Raw genomic sequence first — 18,813 nt, 5'->3', positions numbered from 1 at the left:
ATTTCTTTTAATTTGAATTTTCTTCACATTGTTTTAATTCTGACTATCACCATCAATGTTTTTAGATTATTTTACTTCAGAGCTCCCTCAGTATATCTTGAGAAATTATGGATCGTCACATTCCCATGCATGCATTACCTGAAGAAATCCAAAAGGTATGATATTATGTTATTACAGCACAACATTAGGAGCATTTTAACAGATAATTCTAAAACATGGGAGAATGAATTCAGAGGTTTTATATTTATTTTAGTCAGAGGATCTGCAGTGAATTGGTGGGGTAAGGAAGGGAATAATTGTAATGGTCAAAACTGTAGAATTCAATTCAGTGCAAAGAATGTTCAGCCTGTGAAAGAAGACAGATATATAATTCTGGCATGGTATTTGACCAGGTGTTTGTGAACCTCTTGTGAAAAGAGGGCTCCAGCAATGGCCAAATAAAATATTTAGATATTTTTCTAGCAGCTTTTCAGAAAACAAACAAACAAACAAAAACTAATTAAAAAAAAATCAACTGACATTAATGGGTCTGTTTAAAATTTAAGTGATATTTATTCTATATTTGCAAAACAAATAATTAGTAGTAAACCACTACAGAAATTATAATTAGTTTGTAACTTTTTATGATGCAAAAATTTTAAGTGTGTCTCTCTATAAGGGTCTATTTCAGTTTCACCTTAATTCTTATTTTACCGTGTTTTAAGGCCTTACATAGATATCAACTCATTTAATCTGGTTAACAATCAATTCTTTTTCACTGTTGCTATGCTACTTTCCTCCCCGTTAATTTATAGCTGTCCTCAGGCAAAAGCATTTCTCCCATGTTTAGTTTGGCAATGCATACATTGCTAACAGCATAATTAAAAATATATCTCTTTGAAACTGATTGACAAATTATGAATTAAAACCTCAAACCTTAACTGTCATTAATCATTCAGTTTTTAAAGTAAATCTATAGTCAGCTCTTAATTAATCACCAGTCGTTAGTTTTTAATTAAAAATTGCAGTCAGCTCTCAGATATGCTTTTATCCTTTGTGCATGTTGTTTTGGGCTGCCTGTTAACATTAATCATGCCATTGATTTAACTTGATGCTTACTTCTACTGCATGTTCTTTAGATTTATGTAAATGGCAATCTAGCAGGAACTGGAAGGGAAGTCCAGTTACTAGAAAAGACCTTTTAAACCATTGCATTTAATTTGCTTCACCTTTTAAGTATGAGAGAGTAAGCACAGAGGGAACTCAGCTCTGCTATGCTTACCTGAGAAATAGTGCCTAGATGTGTTTGAAGACATGGAGTGTCCTATCTCTCCCTCAACTCAGTTACTTCCGTGTACTAGCCTGTGTGGTAGAGATTAAAAGAAACAAAACAAAACAATCTGCAAGAAACAATACCCATACTCAGATACCAGTCATCTGTCAGGAAGCAGATATATAATGACATGAAAAAAAAAAAACCTCTAAAAGATAGTGTTTGATTTAAATGTCACATAAGATAGTATCTTCTCTGAAAATGGAGAAGGTGGGGAGAGGAATCCCTGAGTATTAGGATGGTCAAGGGAGGATCTTTATGCAGGAGATAGAACTGGAATTGGCCCCTGAAAGCTAAATATTTCTAGAGACAGACAGGGAATAGGGCATTCTGGGCCTAGAGAACAAAAGCTTACTGGTGAGAAGAAACTGGCCAGGTTACAGAATGTTTAACAACATAAGTGTTTTAAATGCATGAAAGAGTATGTATTTATTTTAACAGAGTTTTTATGACTTGAAGAATGCGTTTGCTTTTTTTTTAATGTTTAAGTAAATTGTTTAAAAACGCTAAAACCAAGCATTTTATAAATATGGTTATATTCTTAAAGCTTGAATGGCAGGCAGCTGTCTATATAGTGCAGAGAGGTGAGGAGGCCAGGAGCAGCTCAGCTGTCTAAGGTCCTGGACAAGTGAGCTGATAGTAGCCCTTGGCCTGCTAAATGTTTAGAGTATAAAGTGCAGCTTTGCACTTTTTCAGACCTAAGTTAGATACATTTGTACAACAAATATTGATCAAGTGCCTATAATGTGCCAGACACTGTTTTGGGTACTTGATGATAAAGCAACCAAAAATATGTACATGCATCCCACAGCCTATTAAAGCTAAGTCTGAGCATGTCAGTTACTTGTTTTCCATAACTTCTTACCTATATTTGATTCCTCTAGATTGTCCGTAATATAACTGGTTAAATTGTCTAGTGATCAGCCAGTATATCTATTTAGTCAGCTTGCGTACATCATTCTATACACAATCATGTTAGATAGATATATAGCTTATAATAGTAATAGGAGTACTTCAGATTACAACCATTTCATTATTCAGATAAAACAAATCTTTGTGTTTCATAATGGCTTGGAAATTGTGCTACAGTTCTTTATTGGATAGAAAAAGACATGAGGTGGGTGGATCAGTGTACAGTGACAGAGAGGTCTTTCAAAGGCTTTTTTTTTCTTGTTCTTTTGTTAACTTTTTATGTTAGTTTTTATGCTGGCTATTCTTTCTAGAGAAGGCCCTGCTGTGTTTCCTTTTTTTCTGTGTGTAGTCAAGGAAGGTTAGTGTAGAAATCAAGGAAGGTTAGTGTAGAAATCAAGGAAGGGAAGGGAAGGGGAGTCTTTCCTCTTTATTTCTTTCTGTACTTTTGCTGTATGATATGGAAATGGGATGGTTGATGAAATACATGAAAGATATGTGATAAAGGAAATGAAAATGGCTGTACTACACTGTACTACTAATAGTAAAATAGGTAGCAGTAGAAAGAGTTGCAAGAAAAAGTAAATGTGTGTGTGGGGGGCAGGAGGAGATGGCCACCAAAGGAAAAGTGTGGAGAAGAATGCTGATGATAATAAGCTCTAGTGAGAGAGTCCATTGTCTGATTAGAAAGCGAAGATTGTTAAATCATGCCCCCCACTCCCTGCCCAGTCTCATCTTAGGGAAGAAAGAATAAGATAATCTTTTGACTATCACTCCCTAATCTTTTTGCTTTTTATCACAATTTCTGATTGAGCATAAAACATGTTTCAGGTTCCCATTTCCCCAACTGGCAGAAAATGTAAAACAGGCCCATGGGCTGGACGGCAAGACCATACTTATCCCCTTTGCTGCTAGACTCCACAGCTTACTTCTATATGTACTTAGATCATATCTGTAAATCTACTCTCTAGACTGAGCTGACTCCTACCTGTCTCTGACCTCCGATAAGCAGTAGCTTTGCTAGAATTTTCATCTAGCATTCTGAAAGCAGAATGTACCTGTAATGATAGTATAGTTCTGTGTTTGGGATTTTATTGCCACAGTTTAAAACTAAAACAACATTTATAGATCAGCAAAGTAATAATTCTATATCTCTTCCGCCCTTGAATGTCCACCTATCTCAGAGACATATGGACTCCTCTTTTTAGAAAAAAAGCAATGAATAACTTTCTTTTTTGCTGTTTTTGCTAGAAGACATACACAGAAGTCAGAACAACCTCAACAAATCAGTGGAAAAATCACTTATTTTGCAAAAGTAGAACTGACCTCTTTTTTTTTTAAATGGTGACAAAATGAGCACTTGTAATAGGATTTTAGCTTCAGGAGATATTTATTACCACAGGACACAAAGTAAAATAAAGAGACCAGAGTTATTTATTTTACAAAACAGAAGTGACAGAGCAAGGTCTGGAGAGCACACTGTTCTTTCTGGGATAACAATCCCTTTCCCTACCAGTAACAGCTCATTTTGTCCTGTTTCAGTAAAGTAATCTTAGTACTTTGGAACTTTGAAATTTATTCAGAATAACAGTTTTATATTTCCAAGCACAGATTGTCATTGCCAGAAAAAATAAACTTAATTTTCCAGGTCATTTTGGGCCACTGTGGCTAGGGTCAGATTTTGTGTTCAGTTAAAGTAGAGAAAAAAAGAGAAAACTGTCTTAGAAACATTAGTGCTAGCATCCTGGAAAAGTAGTGATGTGTGTTTGTGTGTGCAGGTATATGTGTTGTCTTTTTAAGCAATTGTGCTTTTGAAACTAATGACAAAAGAAACGTAGGGGTGTCATGTATAATTTGTGTATGAAAACAACGTTTCTTAAAATTGCTCAATAAAATTTCTTTATGGATTAATCTCTGGTATTTTAGTCCCAGATTTGCATATATATATATATATATATATATATATATATATGTAGCCTTAAACCATTATCATTATTGTCAACATTATTTTTTTTTCAGTGATACATATACATGTATCTATTCTTTTTCAAATTCTTTTCCCATTTAGGTTGTTACATAATACTGAGCAGAGTTCCCTGTGTTATACAGTAAGTCCTTGTTGTTATCCATTTAAAATATAGCAGTGTGTACATGTCAATCCCACACTCCCTAACTATCCCTTCCCCCTAACCTTCCCAACTGGTAACCAGAAGTTCTTCTCTAAGTCTGTGAGTCTGTGTTGTAAATAAGATAAGTTTGTATCAGTTCTTTTTAGATTCTGCATATAACCGATATAAGATATCTCGCTTTCTCTGCCTGACTTACTTTACTCAGTATGACAATCCCTAGGTCCATCCATGTTGCTGCAAAGGGAATTATTTCATTGTTTTTAATGGCTGAATAATATTTCATTGTATATATGTACCGTATCTTCTTTATCCATTCCTCTGTCAATGGACATTTAGGTTGCTTCCATGTCTTGGCTATTGTAAACAGTGCTTCAATGAACATTGGGGTGCGTGTATCCTTTAGAACCATGTTTTTCTCCATATATTTGCCCAGGAGTGGGATTGCAGGATCATATGGTAGCTCTATTTTTAGTTTTTTAAGGAACCTCCTTACTGTTCTCCATAGTGGTTGTACCAATTTACATTCCCACCAACAGTATAGGAGGGTTCCCTTTTCTCCACATCCTCTCCAGCATTTGTTGTTTGTGAATTTTTTGAAGATAGCCGTTTTGACTGATGTGAGGGAATATCTCGGAGTTTTGATTTGCATTCCTCTAATAATTGGTGATGTTGAACATCTTTTCATGTGCTTCTTGGCCATCTGTATGTCTTCTTCAGAGAAATGTCTATTTAGGTCTTCTGCCCATTTTTTGATTGGGTTGTTTGTTTTGATGATATTAAGCTGCACGACCTGTTTGTAAATTTTGAAGACTAATCCCTTGTCAGTCACATCATTTGCAAATATTTTCTCCCGTTATGTGGGTTTTCTTTTTGTTTTGTTTATGATTTCCTTTGCTGTACAAAAGCTTTTGAGTTTAATTAGGTCCCACTTGTTTATTTTTATTTCCATTATTCTGGGAGATGGATCGAAAAAGATATTGCTGCGATTTATGTCAGAGAGTGTTCTGCCTATGTTCTCCTCTAAGAGTTTTATAATCTCCAGTCTCACATTTAGGTCTTTAAGCCATTTAGAGTTTATTTATGTGTATGGTGTTAAAGAATGTTCTAATTTCATTTTTTTACATGTGGCTGTCCAGTTTTCCTAGCACCATTTATTGAAGAGACTGTCTTTCCTCCATTGTACAGTCTTGCCTCCTTTGTTGTAGATTAATTGACCGTAGGTGCAGGGGTTTGTTTCTTGGGGTTCTGTCCTGTTCCACTGATCTATATTTCTATTTTTCTGCCAGTACCGTACTGTTTTGATGACTATAGCTTTGTAGTATAGTCTGAAGTTAAGGAGCCTGATTCCTCCAGCTCCATTTTTCTTTCTCAAGATTGCTTTGGCTATTTGGGGTCTTTCATTTCTCCATACAAATTTTAAGATTTTTTGTTTTAGTTCTGTGAAAAATGCCATTGGTAATTTGGTAGGGATTGCATTGAATCTGTAGATTGCCTTGGGTAGTATAGTCATTTTGAAAGTATTGATTCTTCCAATCCAAGAACATGGTATATCTTTCCATCTGTTTGTGTCATCTTCGATTTCTTTCATCAGCATCTTATATTGTTCTAGTTTTCTGAATACAGGTCTTTTGTCTCCCTTAGGTAGCTTTATTCCTTGGTATTTTATTCTTTTTGATATGATGGCAAATGGGATTGTTTCTTGAGTTTCTTTTTCTGATCTTTCGTTGTTAGTGTATAGGAATGCAACATTTCTGTGTTTAATTTTTTATTTTACATCTGTATTGGAGTATAATTGCTTTACAATGGTGTGTTAGTTTCTGCTTTATAACAAAGTGAATCAGTTATACATATACATATGTTCCCATATCTCTTCCCTCTTGCATCTATCTCCCTCCCTCCCACCCTCCCTATCCCCCGCCCCAGGCGGTCACAAAGCACCGAGCTGACCTCCCTGTGCTATGTGGCTGCTTCCCACTAGCTGTCTACCTTACGTTTGGTAGTGTATATATGTCCATGCCTCTCTCTCGCTTTGTCACAGCTTGCCCTTCCCCCTCCCCATATCCTCAAGTCCATTCTCTAGTAGGTCTGTGTCTTTATTTCTGTCTTACCCCTAGGTTCTTCATGACATTTTTTTTCTTAAATTCCATATATATGTGTTAGCATATGGTATTTGTCTTTCTCTTTCTGACTTACTTCACTCTGTATGACAGACTCTAGGTCTATCCACCTCATTACAAATAGCTCAATTTCATTTATTTTTATGGCTGAGTAATATTCCATTGTATATATGCGCCACATCTTCTTTATCCATTCATCTGATGATGGACACTTACGTTGTTTCCATCTCTGGGCTATTGTAAATAGAGCTGCAATGAACATTTTGGTACATGACTCTTTTTGAATTATGGTTTTCTCAGGGTATATGCCCAGTAGTGGGATTGCTGGGTCATATGGTAGTTCTATTTGTAGTTTTTTAAGGAAACTCCATACTGTTCTCCACAGTGGCTGTATCAATTTACATTCCCACCAACAGTGCAAGAGGGTTCCCTTTTCTCCACACCCTCTCCAGCATTTATTGTTTCTAGATTTTTTGATGATGGCCATTCTGACTGGTGTGAGATGATATCTCATTGTAGTTTTGATTTGCATTTCTCTAATGATTAATGATTTGAGCATTCTTTCATGGATTTGTTGGCAGTCTGTATATCTTCTTTGGAGAAATGTCTATTTAGGTCTTCTGCCCATGTTTGGATTGGGTTTTTTGTTTTTTTGTTATTGAGCTGCATGAGCTGCTTCTAAATTTTGGAGATTAATCCTTTGTCAGTTGCTTCATTTGCAAATATTTTCTCCCATTCTGAGGGTTGTCTTTTGGTCTTGTTTATGGTTTCCTTTGCTGTGCAAAAGCTTTGAAGTTTCATTAGGTCCCATTTGTTTATTTTTGTTTTTATTTCCGTTTCTCTGGGAGGTGGGTCAGAAAGGATCTTGCTGTGATTTATGTCATAGAGTGTTCTGCCTATGTTTTCCTCTAAGAGTTTGATAGTTTCTGGCCTTACATTTAGGTCTTTAATCCATTTTGAGCTTATTTTTGTGTATGGTGTTAGGGAGTGATCTAATCTCATACTTTTACATGTACCTGTCCAGTTTTCCCAGCACCACTTATTGAAGAGGCTGTCCTTTCTCCACTGTACATTCCTGCCTCCTTTGTCAAAGATAAGGTGACCATATGTGTGTGGGTTTATCTCTGGGCTTTCTATCCTGTTCCATTGATCTATCTTTCTGTTTTTGTGCCAGTAACATACTGTCTTGATTACTGTAGCTTTGTAGTATAGTCTGAAGTCAGGGCGCCTGATTCCTCCAGCTCCGTTTTTCGTTCTCAAGATTGCTTTGGCTATTCAGGGTCTTTTGTGTTTCCATACAAATTTTGAAATTTTTTTTTTTTTTTTGCGGTACGCGGGCCTCTCACCGTTGTGGCCTCTCGCGTTGTGGAGCACAGGCTCTGGACACGCAGTCTCAGCGGCCATGGCTCACGGGCCTAGCCGCTCCGCGGCATGTGGGATCTTCCTGGACTGGGGTACGAACCCGTGTCCCCTGCATCAGCAGGCGGACTCTCAACCACTGCACCACCAGGGAAGCCCCGAAATTGTGAAATTTTTTGTTCTAGTTCTGTGAAAAATACCAGTGGTAGTTTGATAGGGATTGCATTGAATCTGTAGATTGCTTTGGGTAGTAGAGTCATTTTCACAATGTTGATTCTTCCAATCCAAGAACATGGTATATCTCTCCATCTATTTGTATCATCTTTAATTTCTTTCAGCAGTGTCTTATAATTTTCTGCATACAGGTCTTTTGTCTCCTTAGGTAGGTTTATTCCTAGATATTTTATTCTTTTTGTTGCAATGGTAAATGGGAGTGTTTTCTTGATTTCACTTTCAGATTTTTCATCAATAGTGTATAGGAATGCCAGAGATTGCTGTACATTAATTTTGTATCCTGCTACTTTATGAAATTCATTGATTAGCTCTAGCAGTTCTCTGGTAGCATCTTTAGGATTCTCTATGTATAGTATCATGTCATCTGCAAACAGTGACAGCTTTACTTCTTCTTTTCTGATTTGGATTCCTTTTATTTCCTTTTCTTCTCTGATTGTTGGGGCTAAAACTTCCAAAACTATGTTGAATAAGAGTGGTGAGAGTGGGCAACCTTGTCTTGTTCCTGATCTTTGTGGAAATGCTTTCAGTATTTCACCATTGGGGACAATGTTGGCTGTGGGTTTCTGATATATGGCCTTTATTATGTTGAGGATAGTTCCCTCTATACCTACTTTCTGCAGGGTTTTTATCATAAATGGGTGTTGAATTTTGTCAAAAGCTTTCTCTGCATCTATTGAGATAATCATATGGTTTTTCTCCTTCAACTTGTTAATATGGTTTATCACATTGATTGTTTTGTATATATTGAAGAAACCTTGCATTCCTGGAATAAACCCCACTTGATCATGGTGTATGATCCTTTTAATGTGCTGTTGGATTCTGTTTGCTAGTATTTTGTTGAGGATTTTTGCATCTATGTTCATCAGTGATACTGGCCTGTAGTTTTCTTTCTTTGTGACATCCTTGTCTGGTTTTGATATCAAGATGTTGGTGGCCTCATAGAATGAGTTTGGGAGTGTTCCTCCCTCTGCTATATTCTGTAAGAGTTTGAGAAGGATAGGTGTTAGCTCTTCTCTAAATGTTTGATAGAATTTGCCTGTGAAGCCATCTGGTCCTGGGCTTTTTAATCACAGTTTCAATTTCAGTGCTTGTGACTGGTCTGTTCATATTTTCTATTTCTTCCTGATTCAGTCTTGGCAGGTTGTGCATTTCTAAGAATTTGTCCATTTCTTCCAGGTTGTCCATTTTATTGGCATATAGTTGCTTGTACTAATCTCTCATGATCTTCTGTATTTCTGCAGTTTCAGTTGTTACTTCTCCTTTTTCATTTCTAATTCTATTGATTTGAGTCTTCTCCCTTTTTTCTTGATGAGTCTAGCTAATGGTTTATCAATTTTGTTTATCTTCTCAAAGAACCAGCTTTTAGTTTTATTGATCTTTGCTCTCATTTCCTTCATTTCCTTTTCATTTATTTCTGATCTGATTTTTATGATTTCTTTCCTTCTGCTAACTTTGGGGTTTTCTTGTTCTTCTTTCTCTAATTGCTTTAGGTGCAAGTTTAGGTTGTTATTCGAGATGTTTCCTGTTTCTTAAGTTAGGATTGTATTGCTATAAACTTCCCTCTTAGAACTGCTTTTGCTGCATCCCATAGATTTTGGGTCGTCGTGTCTCCATTGTCATTTATTTCTAAGTATTTTTTAATTTCCTCTTTGATTTCTTCAGTGATCACTTCGTTATTAAGTAGTGTATTGTTTAGCCTCCATGTGTTTGTATTTTTTACAGATCTTCTCCTGTAATTGATATCTAGTCTCATAGCATTGTGGTTGGAAAAGATACTTGATATGATTTCAATTTTCTTAAATTTACCAAGGCTTGACTTGTGACCCAAGATATGATCTATCCTGGAGAATGTTCCATGAGCACTTGAGAAAAATGTGTATTCTGTTGTTTTTGGATGGAATGTCCTATAAATATCAATTAAGTCCATCTCGTTTAATGTATCTTTTAAAGCTTGTGTTTCCTTATTTATTTTCATTTTGGATGATCTGTCCATTGGTGAAAGTGGGGTGTTAAAGTCCCCTACTGTGAATGTGTCACTGTGGATTTCCCCTTTTATGGCTGTTAGTATTTGCCTTATGTATTGAGGTGCTCCTATGTTGGGTGCATAAATATTTACAATTGTTATATCTTCTTCTGGATCGATCCCTTGATCATTATGTAGTGTCCTTCTTTGTCTCTTCTAATAGTCATTATTTTAAAGTCTATTTTGTCTAATATGAGAATTGCTACTCCAGCTTTCTTTTGGTTTCCATTTGCATGAAATATCTTTTTCCATCCCCTTACTTTCAGTCTGTATGTGTCTCTAGGTCTGAAGTGGGTCTCTTGTAGACAGCATATATATGGGTCTTGTTTTTGTATCCATTCAGCCAATCTGTGTCTTTTGGTGGGAGCATTTAGTCCAGTTACATTTAAGGTAATTATCAATATGTGTGTTCCTATTCCCTTTTCTTAATTGTTTTGGGTTCGTTATTGTAGGTCTTTTCCTTCTCTTGTGTTTCTTGCCTAGAGAAGTTCCTTTAGCAGTTGTTGTAAAGCTGGTTTGGTGGTGCTGAACTCTCTCAGCTTTTGCTTGTCTGTAAAGGTTTTAATTTCACCATCAAATCTGAATGAGATCCTTACTGGGTAGAGTAATCTTGGTTGCAGGTTTTTCTCCTTCATCTCTTAAATATGTCCTGCCACTCCCTTCTGGCTTGCAGAGTTTCTGCTGAAAGATCAGCTGTTAACCTTATGGGGATTCCCTTGTGTGTTATTTGTCGTTTTTTCCCTTGCTGCTTTTAATATGTTTTCTTTGTATTTAATTTTTGACAGTTTGATTAATATGTGTCTTGGCATATTTCTCCTTGGATTTATCCTGTATGGGACTCTATGTGCTTCCTGGACTTGGTTAACTATATCCTCTCCCATATTAGGGAAGTTTTCAACTATAATCTCTTCAGATATTTTCTCAGTCCCTTTCTTTTTCTCTTCTTCTTCTGGAACCCCTATAATTCGTATGTTGATGCGATTAATGTAGTCCCAGAGGTGTCTGAGACTGTCTTCAGTTCTTTTCATTCTTTTTTCTTTATTCTGCTCTGCAGTAGTTATTTCCACTATTTTATCTTCCAGGTCACTTATCCGTTCTTCTGCCTCAGTTATTCTGCTATTGATCCCATCTAGAGTATTTTTAATTTCATTTATTGTGTTGTTCATCGTTGTTTGTTTCATCTTTAGTTCTTCTAGGTCCTTGTTAAATGTTTCTTGCATTTTGTCCATTCTATTTCCAAGATTTTGGATCATCTTTACTATCATTACTCTGAATTTTTTTTAGGTAGACTGTCTATTTCCTCTACATTCATTAGGTCTGGTGGGTTTTTATTTGCTCCTTCATCTGCTGTGTGTTTTTCTGTCTTCTCATTTTGCTTATCTTACTGTGTTTGGGGTCTCCTTTTTGCAGGTTGAAGGTTCGTAGTTCCCATTGTTTTTGGTGTCTGTCCAGTGGCTAACGTTGGTTCAGTGGGTTGTGTAGGCTTCCTGGTGGAGCGGACTAGTGCCTGTGTTCTGGTGGATGAGGCTGGATCTTGTCTTTCTGGTAGGTAGGTCCACGTCTGGTGGTGTGTTTTGGGGTGTCTGTGGACTTGTTATGATTTTAGGCAGCCTCTCTGCTAATGTGTGGGGTTGTGTTCCTGTCCTGCTAGTTGTTTGGCATAGGATGTCCAGCACTGTAGCTTGCTGGTCGTTGAGTGAAGCTGGGTGCTGGTGTTGAGATGGAGATCTCTGGGAGATTTTCACCGTTTGATATTATGTGGAGCTGGGAGGTCTCCTGTGGACCAGTGTCCTGAAGTTGGCTCTCCCACCTCAGAGGCACAGCACTGACTCCTGACTCCAGCACCAAGAGACTTTCATCCACACGGCTCAGAATAAAAGGGAGAAAAAGTAGAAAAAAAGAATTAGTAGAAGAAGAAAGAAAGAAAGAAAGAAAGAAAATAGGGAGGGAGGGAGGAAGGAAGGAAGGAGGGAAGGAAGGTAAAAAATAAAGAAAGAAAGAAGATAAAATAAAATAAGATAAAAATACAATAAAGTTATTAAAATAAAAAAATATTAAGAAAACAAAACAAACCAAACAAACAAAAACGGACGGATAGAACCCTAGGACAAATGGTGGAAGCAAAGCTATACAGACAAAAATCTCACACAGAAGCATACACATACACACTCACAAAAAGAGGAAAAGGGGAAAAAATCATAAATCTTGCTCTCAAAGTCCACCTCCTCAATTTGGGATGATTCGTTGTCTATTCATTTATTCCACAGATGCAGGGTACATCAAGTTGATTGTGGAGATTTAATCCGCTGCTCCTGAGGCTGCTGGGAGAGATTTCCCTTTCTCATCTTTGTTCTCACAGCTCCCAGGGGCTCAGCTTTGTATTTGGCCCCGCCTCTGCGTGTAGGTCACCGGAGGGCGTCTGTTCTTCGCTCAGACAGGACGGGGTTAAAGGAGCCGCTGATTCGGGGGCTCTGGCTCACTCAGTCCGGGGGGAGGGAGGGGCACGGAGTGCGGGGCGAGCCTGCGGCGGCAGAGGCTGGCATGTTGTTGTACCAGCCTGAGGCGCGCTGTGCGTTCTCCTGGGGGAGTTGTCCCTGGATCCCGGGACCCTGGCAGTGGCGGGCTGCACAGGCTCCCCAGAGGCGGGTGTGGATAGTGACCTGTGCTCGCACACAGGTTTCTTGGTGGCGGCAGCAACAGCCTTAGTGTCTTATGCCCGTCTCGGGTCTGCGCTTTTTAGCTGCGGCTCGTGCCCGTCTCTGGAGCTCCTTTAAGCGGCGCTCTTAATCCCCTCTCCTCGCGCACCAGGAAACAAAGAGGGAAGAAAAAGTCTCTTGCCTCTTCGGCAGGTCCAGACTTTCCCCCCGACTCCCTCCCTGCTAGCCGTGATGCACCATCCCCCTGTAGGCTGTGTTCACGCCGCCAACCCTAGTCCTCTCCCAGCGCTCCGACCGAAGCCCGAGCCTCAACTCCCTGCCCCGCCCACCCCGGCAGGTGAGCAGACAAGCCTCTTGAGCGGGTGAGTGCCGGTCGGCCCTGATCCTCTGTGCGGGAATCTCTCCGCTTTGCCCTCCGCACCCCTGTTGCTGTGCTCTCCTCCGGGGCTCCGAAGCTTCCCCCCTTCGCTGCGTGCGAAGGGGCTTCTAGTGTGTGGAAACCTTTCCTCCTTCACAGTTCCCCCCCACTGGTGCAGGTCCTGTCCCTATTCTTTTGTCTCTCTTTATTCTTTTTTCTTTTGCCCTACCCAGGTACGTGGGGGGCTTCTTGCCTTTTGGGAGGTCTGAGGTCTTCTGCCAGCATTCAGTAGGTGTTCTGTAGGAGTTGTTCCACGTGTAGATGTATTTCTGGCGTATCTGTGGGGAGGAAGATGATCTCTGCGTCTTACTCTTCCACCATCTTCCCGGGAGCTATGTGTCTTAATTTTGTAACCTGCAACTTTACCAGATTCATTGATGAGCTATAATAGTTTTCTGGGAGCATCTTTAGGATTTTCTATGTATAATATCATGTCATCTGCAAATAGTGACAGTTTAACTTCTCTTCCAATTTGGATTCCTTTTATTTCTTTTTCTTCTCTGTTTGCCATGGCTAGGACTTCCAAAACTGTTGAATAATAGTGACAAGAGTGACATCCTTGTCTTGTTCCTGATCTTAGAGGAAATGTTTTCAGATTTTCACTGTTGACTATGATGTTAGCTGTAGGTTTGTCATATATGGCCTTTATTATGTTAAGGTATGTTCCCTTTATGCCCACTTTCTGGAGAGTTTTTATCATAACTGGGTGTTGAATCTTGTCAGAAGCCTTTTCTGCATCAGTTGAGATGATCATATGGTTTTTATTCTTCAATTTGTTACAGTGGTGTATCACACTGATTGATTTGCAGATATTGAAAAATCCTTCCATCCCTGGGATAAATCCCACTTGATCATGGTGTATGATCTTTTTAATGTATTGTTGGTTTCAGATTGCTAGTATTTTGTTGAGGATTTTTGCATCTATGTTCATCAGTGATATTGGCCTGTAATTTCTTTTTTTGTGGTATCTTTGTCTGGTTTTGTAATTCGGGTGATGGTGGCCTCATAGAATGAGTATGGGAGTGTTCCTTCCTCTACAATTTTTTGGAACAGTTTCAGAAGGCTAGTTGTTAGCCGTTCTCTAAATATTTGATAAAATTTACCTGTGAAGCCATCAGGTCCTGGACTTTTGTTTGTTGGGAGTTTTTTAATCACAGTTTCAATTTCATTACTTGTGATTGGTCTCTTCATATTTTCTGTTTCTTCCTGGTTCAGTCTTGGGAGCTTGTACCTTTCTAAGAATTTGTCCATTTCTTCCAGGTTGTCCATTTTATTTGCATACAGTTGCTTGTAGTTTTTTATGATACTTTTTATTTCTGTGGTGTCGGTTGTAATTTTTCCTTTTTCATTTCTAATTTTACTGATTTGAGTCCTCTCCCTTTTTTTTCTTGATGAGTCTTGCTAAAGGTTTATCATTTTGTTTATCTTTCAAAGAACCATCTTTTAGTTTCATTGATCTTTGTTGTTGTTTTCTTTGTCTCTATTTCATTTATTTCTCCTCTGATCTTTATGATTTCTTTACTTCTATAACTTTAGGTTTTGTTTCTTCTTCTTTCTCTCATTGCTTCAGGTGTAAGGTTAGGTCATTTATTTGAGATTTTTCTTGTTTCCTGAGGTAAGATTTTATTGCTATAAACTTCCCTCTTAGAACTGCTTTTGCTGTATCCCATAGGTTTTGGATCGTTGTGCCTTCATTTTCATTTGTCTCTAGATATTTTTTAATATCCTCTTTGATTTCTTCAGTGATCCATTGGTTGTTTAGTAGCATATTGTTTAGCCTCCACGTGTTTGTGTTTTTTACTTTGTTTTTTTCTTGTAGTTTATTCCTAATCTCATAGTGTTGTGGTTGGAAAAGGTGCTTGATATGATTTCAATTTTCTTAAATTTACCAAGGCCTGCTTTGTGGCCCAGCATGTGGTCAGTCTTGGAGAACGTTCTGTGTGCACTTGAGAAGAATGTGTATTCTGGCTGCTTTTGGATAGAATGCTGTATAAATATCAATTAAGGCCATCTGGTCTAATGTATCATTTAAGGCCTGTGTTTCCTTGTTGATTCTCTGGATGATCTATCCTTTGATGAAAAGTGGGGTGTTAAATCTCCTACAGTATTCTATTATTTTTAAATCAAACTTTTTATTTTGAGATCATTGTAGACTCACAAGCAGTTGTGAGAAATGATACCAAGAGATCTCATGTACCCTTTCCCCAGCTTCCTCCAGTGGTAACACCTGGCAAAACTATACTATAATATCACAACCAGGATATCAACATTTACACAGTTAAGGATTCTGTCACAACAAAGATTCCTCATGTTACCCTTTTATAGCTGCATTCACCTCAGCCTCCCCTTTTACACACCTCCACTCTCCCTCTTCCAATTCATGACCCTTGGGAACCATTGATCTGGTCTCCAATAATTTTGTCATTTCAAGAATGTTATAAAAATGGAATCATGCAATATGTAGTCTTTGAGATTACTTTTTTCTCTCAGCTGTAATTCTCTGGAGTTTTATACATATTTTTGTTGTGTTTATCTGTAGTTTATTCCTTTTTATTGCTGAGTAGCATTCCATGGTATGAATGTAGTACAATTTGTTTAACCTGTTGAAGAACATCTGAATTTTTCCAGTTTTTGGCTATTATGCATAAAGCTGCTATAAATATTCGTGTATAGGTTTTTATGTGAACATATGTTTTTATTTTCCTGTGATAAATGCCCAAGTACAATTACAAAACAGTGCCAAACTTTTCCAGAGGGCTATAACATTTTACATCCTCACCAGCAGTGTATGAGTGATCCAGTTTCTCTACATCTTTAGCATTGATGTTGTCATTAGTTTAAAAAAATTTTTTTATTGAGGTATAGTCAATGTACAAAATCATATAATTTCAGGTGTACAACAGATTCACAATTTTTAGAGGTTATACTCCATTTACAGTTACTGTAAAATATTGGCTATATTCCCTGTGCTGTATAATATATCCTTGTGGCTTATTTATTTTATACATAGTAGTTTGTACCTCTTAATCCCCTACCGCTATCTTGCCTGTCTTCCTTTCCCTCTACCCACTGGTAACCACTGGATTGTTCTCTTTATCTGTGATTATTTTTCCTTTTTGGTACATTCACTAGTTTGTTGTATTTTTTAGATTCCTCATATAAGTGATATCATACAATATTTGTCTTTGTCTGACTTATTTCACTTAGCATAATACCTGCCAAGTCCATCCATGTCCGTTGCAGATGGCAAAATTTCATTCTTTTTAAAAAGGCTGAGTAGTATTCCATTCACATCTTCTTTATCCATTCATCTGTTGATGGACACTTAAGTTGTTTCCATATCTTGTGGCTATTGTAAGTAATGCTGCTATGAACATTGGGGTGCATGTATCTTTTTGAATTAGTGTTTTCATTTTTTTGGGATATGCACCCAGGAGTGGAATTGCTAGATCATATGGTAGTTGTATTTTTAGTTTTTTTTGAGAAACTTCCATACTGTTTGCCACAGTGGCTGCACCAATTTACATTCCCACCAACAGTGTATGAGGGTTTTTTCCTCTCTGCATCCTCGCCCACATTTTTTGAGTTCTTTATGATGACAGCCATTCTGACAGGTGTGAGATGATATCTCCTTGTGGTTTTCATTTGCATTTCTTTAATGGTTAACAATGTTGAGCATCTTTTCATGTGCCTGTTGTCCATGGGAAAAGGTTTATTCATGTCTTATGTCCATTTTTGAATTGAGTTATTTGGGGTTTTTTTGATATTGAGTTGTGTGAGCTGTTTATATTTTGATTATTAACCCCTTATCAGTATTATCATTTGCAAATATTTTTCCCATTCAGTAGATTGTCTTTTTGTTTTTTCAAAGGTTTCCTTTGCTGTGCAAAAGGTTTGATTATGTCCCATTTGCTTATTTTTGCTTTTATTTCCTTTGCTTCAGGAGAAAGGTCAAAAAAATATTGTTGTAATTTATGTCAAAGAGAGTTCCACCTGTTTTCTTCTAGGAGTTTTATGATTTCTGGTCTTACATTTAGGTCTTTAATCCAGTTTGAGTTTATTTTTGTATATGATGTTAGAAAATGTTCTAGTTTCATTCTTTCACATGTAGCTGTCCAGTTTTCCCAGCACAACTTATTGAAGAGACTATCTTTTCTCCATTATATATTGTTGTCTCCTTTGTTGTAGATTAATTGACCATAGGTGTGTTAGTTTATTTCTGGCTCTCTGTTCTGCTCCAATGATCTGTGTGTCTATTTTTTCTGTTTTTATGCCAGCATCATACTGTTTTGATTACTGTAGCTTTGTATTATAGTCTGAAGTCAGGGAACATGATACTTCCAGCTCTGTTCTTTCTCAACATTGTTCTGGCTATTGGGGGTCTTTTGTATTTCCATACAAATTTTAAAATTATTTGTTCTAGTTCTGTGAAAAATGCCATTAGTATTTTAATAGGGATTACATTGAATCTTCAGATTGCCTTTGGTAGTATGGTCATTTTAACAATATTAGTTCTTCCAGTCCATGAACACAGTATATCTTTCCATCTGTTTGTGTCATTGTCAGTTTCTTTTATAAGTGTTGTATAGTTTTCCTTACCTCTTTGGGTAGGTTTATTCTTAGGTATTTTATTCTTTTTGATGTGACTGTTTTCTTAATTTCTCTTTCTGATAGTTTATTGTTAGTGTATAGAAATGCAACAGATTTCTGCACATTCATTTTGTATCCTGCAACTTTACCAGATTCATTGATGACCTCTAGTAATTTTTTGGTGGCATCCTTAGGATTTTCTATCTATAGTATTGTGTCATCTGCAAGCCATGACAGTTTTACTTCCTCCATTCCAGTTAGAATTCTTTTTATTTCTTTTTCTTATCTAATAGCTGTGGCTAAGACTTCCAATACTATGTTGAACAAAAATGGTGAGAGTGAGCATCTTTGTCTTGTTCCTGATCTTAGAGGAAATGCTTTCCGCTTTTCACATTGAGTACGATGTTAGCTGTAGGTTTGTCTTATATGGCCTTTATTATGTTGAGGTATGTTCCCTCTATGCCCACTTTCTGGAGAGTTTTTACCATAAATCGGTGTTGGATTTTGTCAAAAGCTTTTTCTGCATCTATTGAAATGATCATATGGTTCTTATTCTTCAGTTTGTTAATGTGGTGTATTACATTGATTGATTTGCAGATATTGAAAAATCCTTGCAACCCTGGGATAAATCCCACTTGATTATGGTATATGATCCTTTTAATGTATTGTTTGATTCAGTTTGCTAATATTTGGTTGAGCATTTTTGCATCTATGTTCATTAATGATATTAGCCTGTAGTTTCTTTTTTGGTTTGTGATATTTGTCTTGGTTTAGTATCAGGGTTATGCTGGGCTCATAGAATGAATTTGGAAGCATTCGTTCCTCTGCAATTTTTTGGAATAGTTTGAGAAGGATAGGTGTTAACTCTTCTCTAAATATTTGGTAGAATTCACCTGTGAAGCTATCTGGTCCTGGACTTTTTTTTTTTTTTTTTTTTTTTTTTTTTGCGGTACGTGGGCCTCTCACTGTTGTGGCCTCTCCCATTGTGGAGCACAGGCTCCAGACGCTCAGGCTCAGCAGCCATGGCTCACGGGCCCAGCCGCTCCGCAGCATGTGGGATCTTCC

At 37.4% G+C, this 18,813-nt stretch overlaps 1 protein-coding gene across 1 annotated transcript in view; it reads left to right on the top strand.

The window, feature by feature from the left end:
• The window catches only part of LEKR1 (leucine, glutamate and lysine rich 1), a 277,970-nt gene that overhangs the window by 3,286 nt on the left and 255,871 nt on the right, over nt 1–18,813 (top strand). Inside the window, exons 3-4 of the mRNA XM_060298487.2 lie at nt 66–155; nt 4,290–4,329. Of these exons, the coding sequence (XP_060154470.1) occupies nt 130–155; nt 4,290–4,329 (66 nt within the window). The 5' untranslated portion in view covers nt 66–129. The remainder of the gene's footprint in view (nt 1–65; nt 156–4,289; nt 4,330–18,813) is intronic.

The sequence above is a fragment of the Globicephala melas genome, chromosome 4 (assembly GCF_963455315.2).
Source record: "Globicephala melas chromosome 4, mGloMel1.2, whole genome shotgun sequence".
Taxonomy (NCBI): Eukaryota; Metazoa; Chordata; class Mammalia; order Artiodactyla; family Delphinidae; genus Globicephala; species Globicephala melas.
Note: the sequence above shows the minus strand (reverse complement) of the source record. Positions and strands in the feature narration are given on the sequence as shown.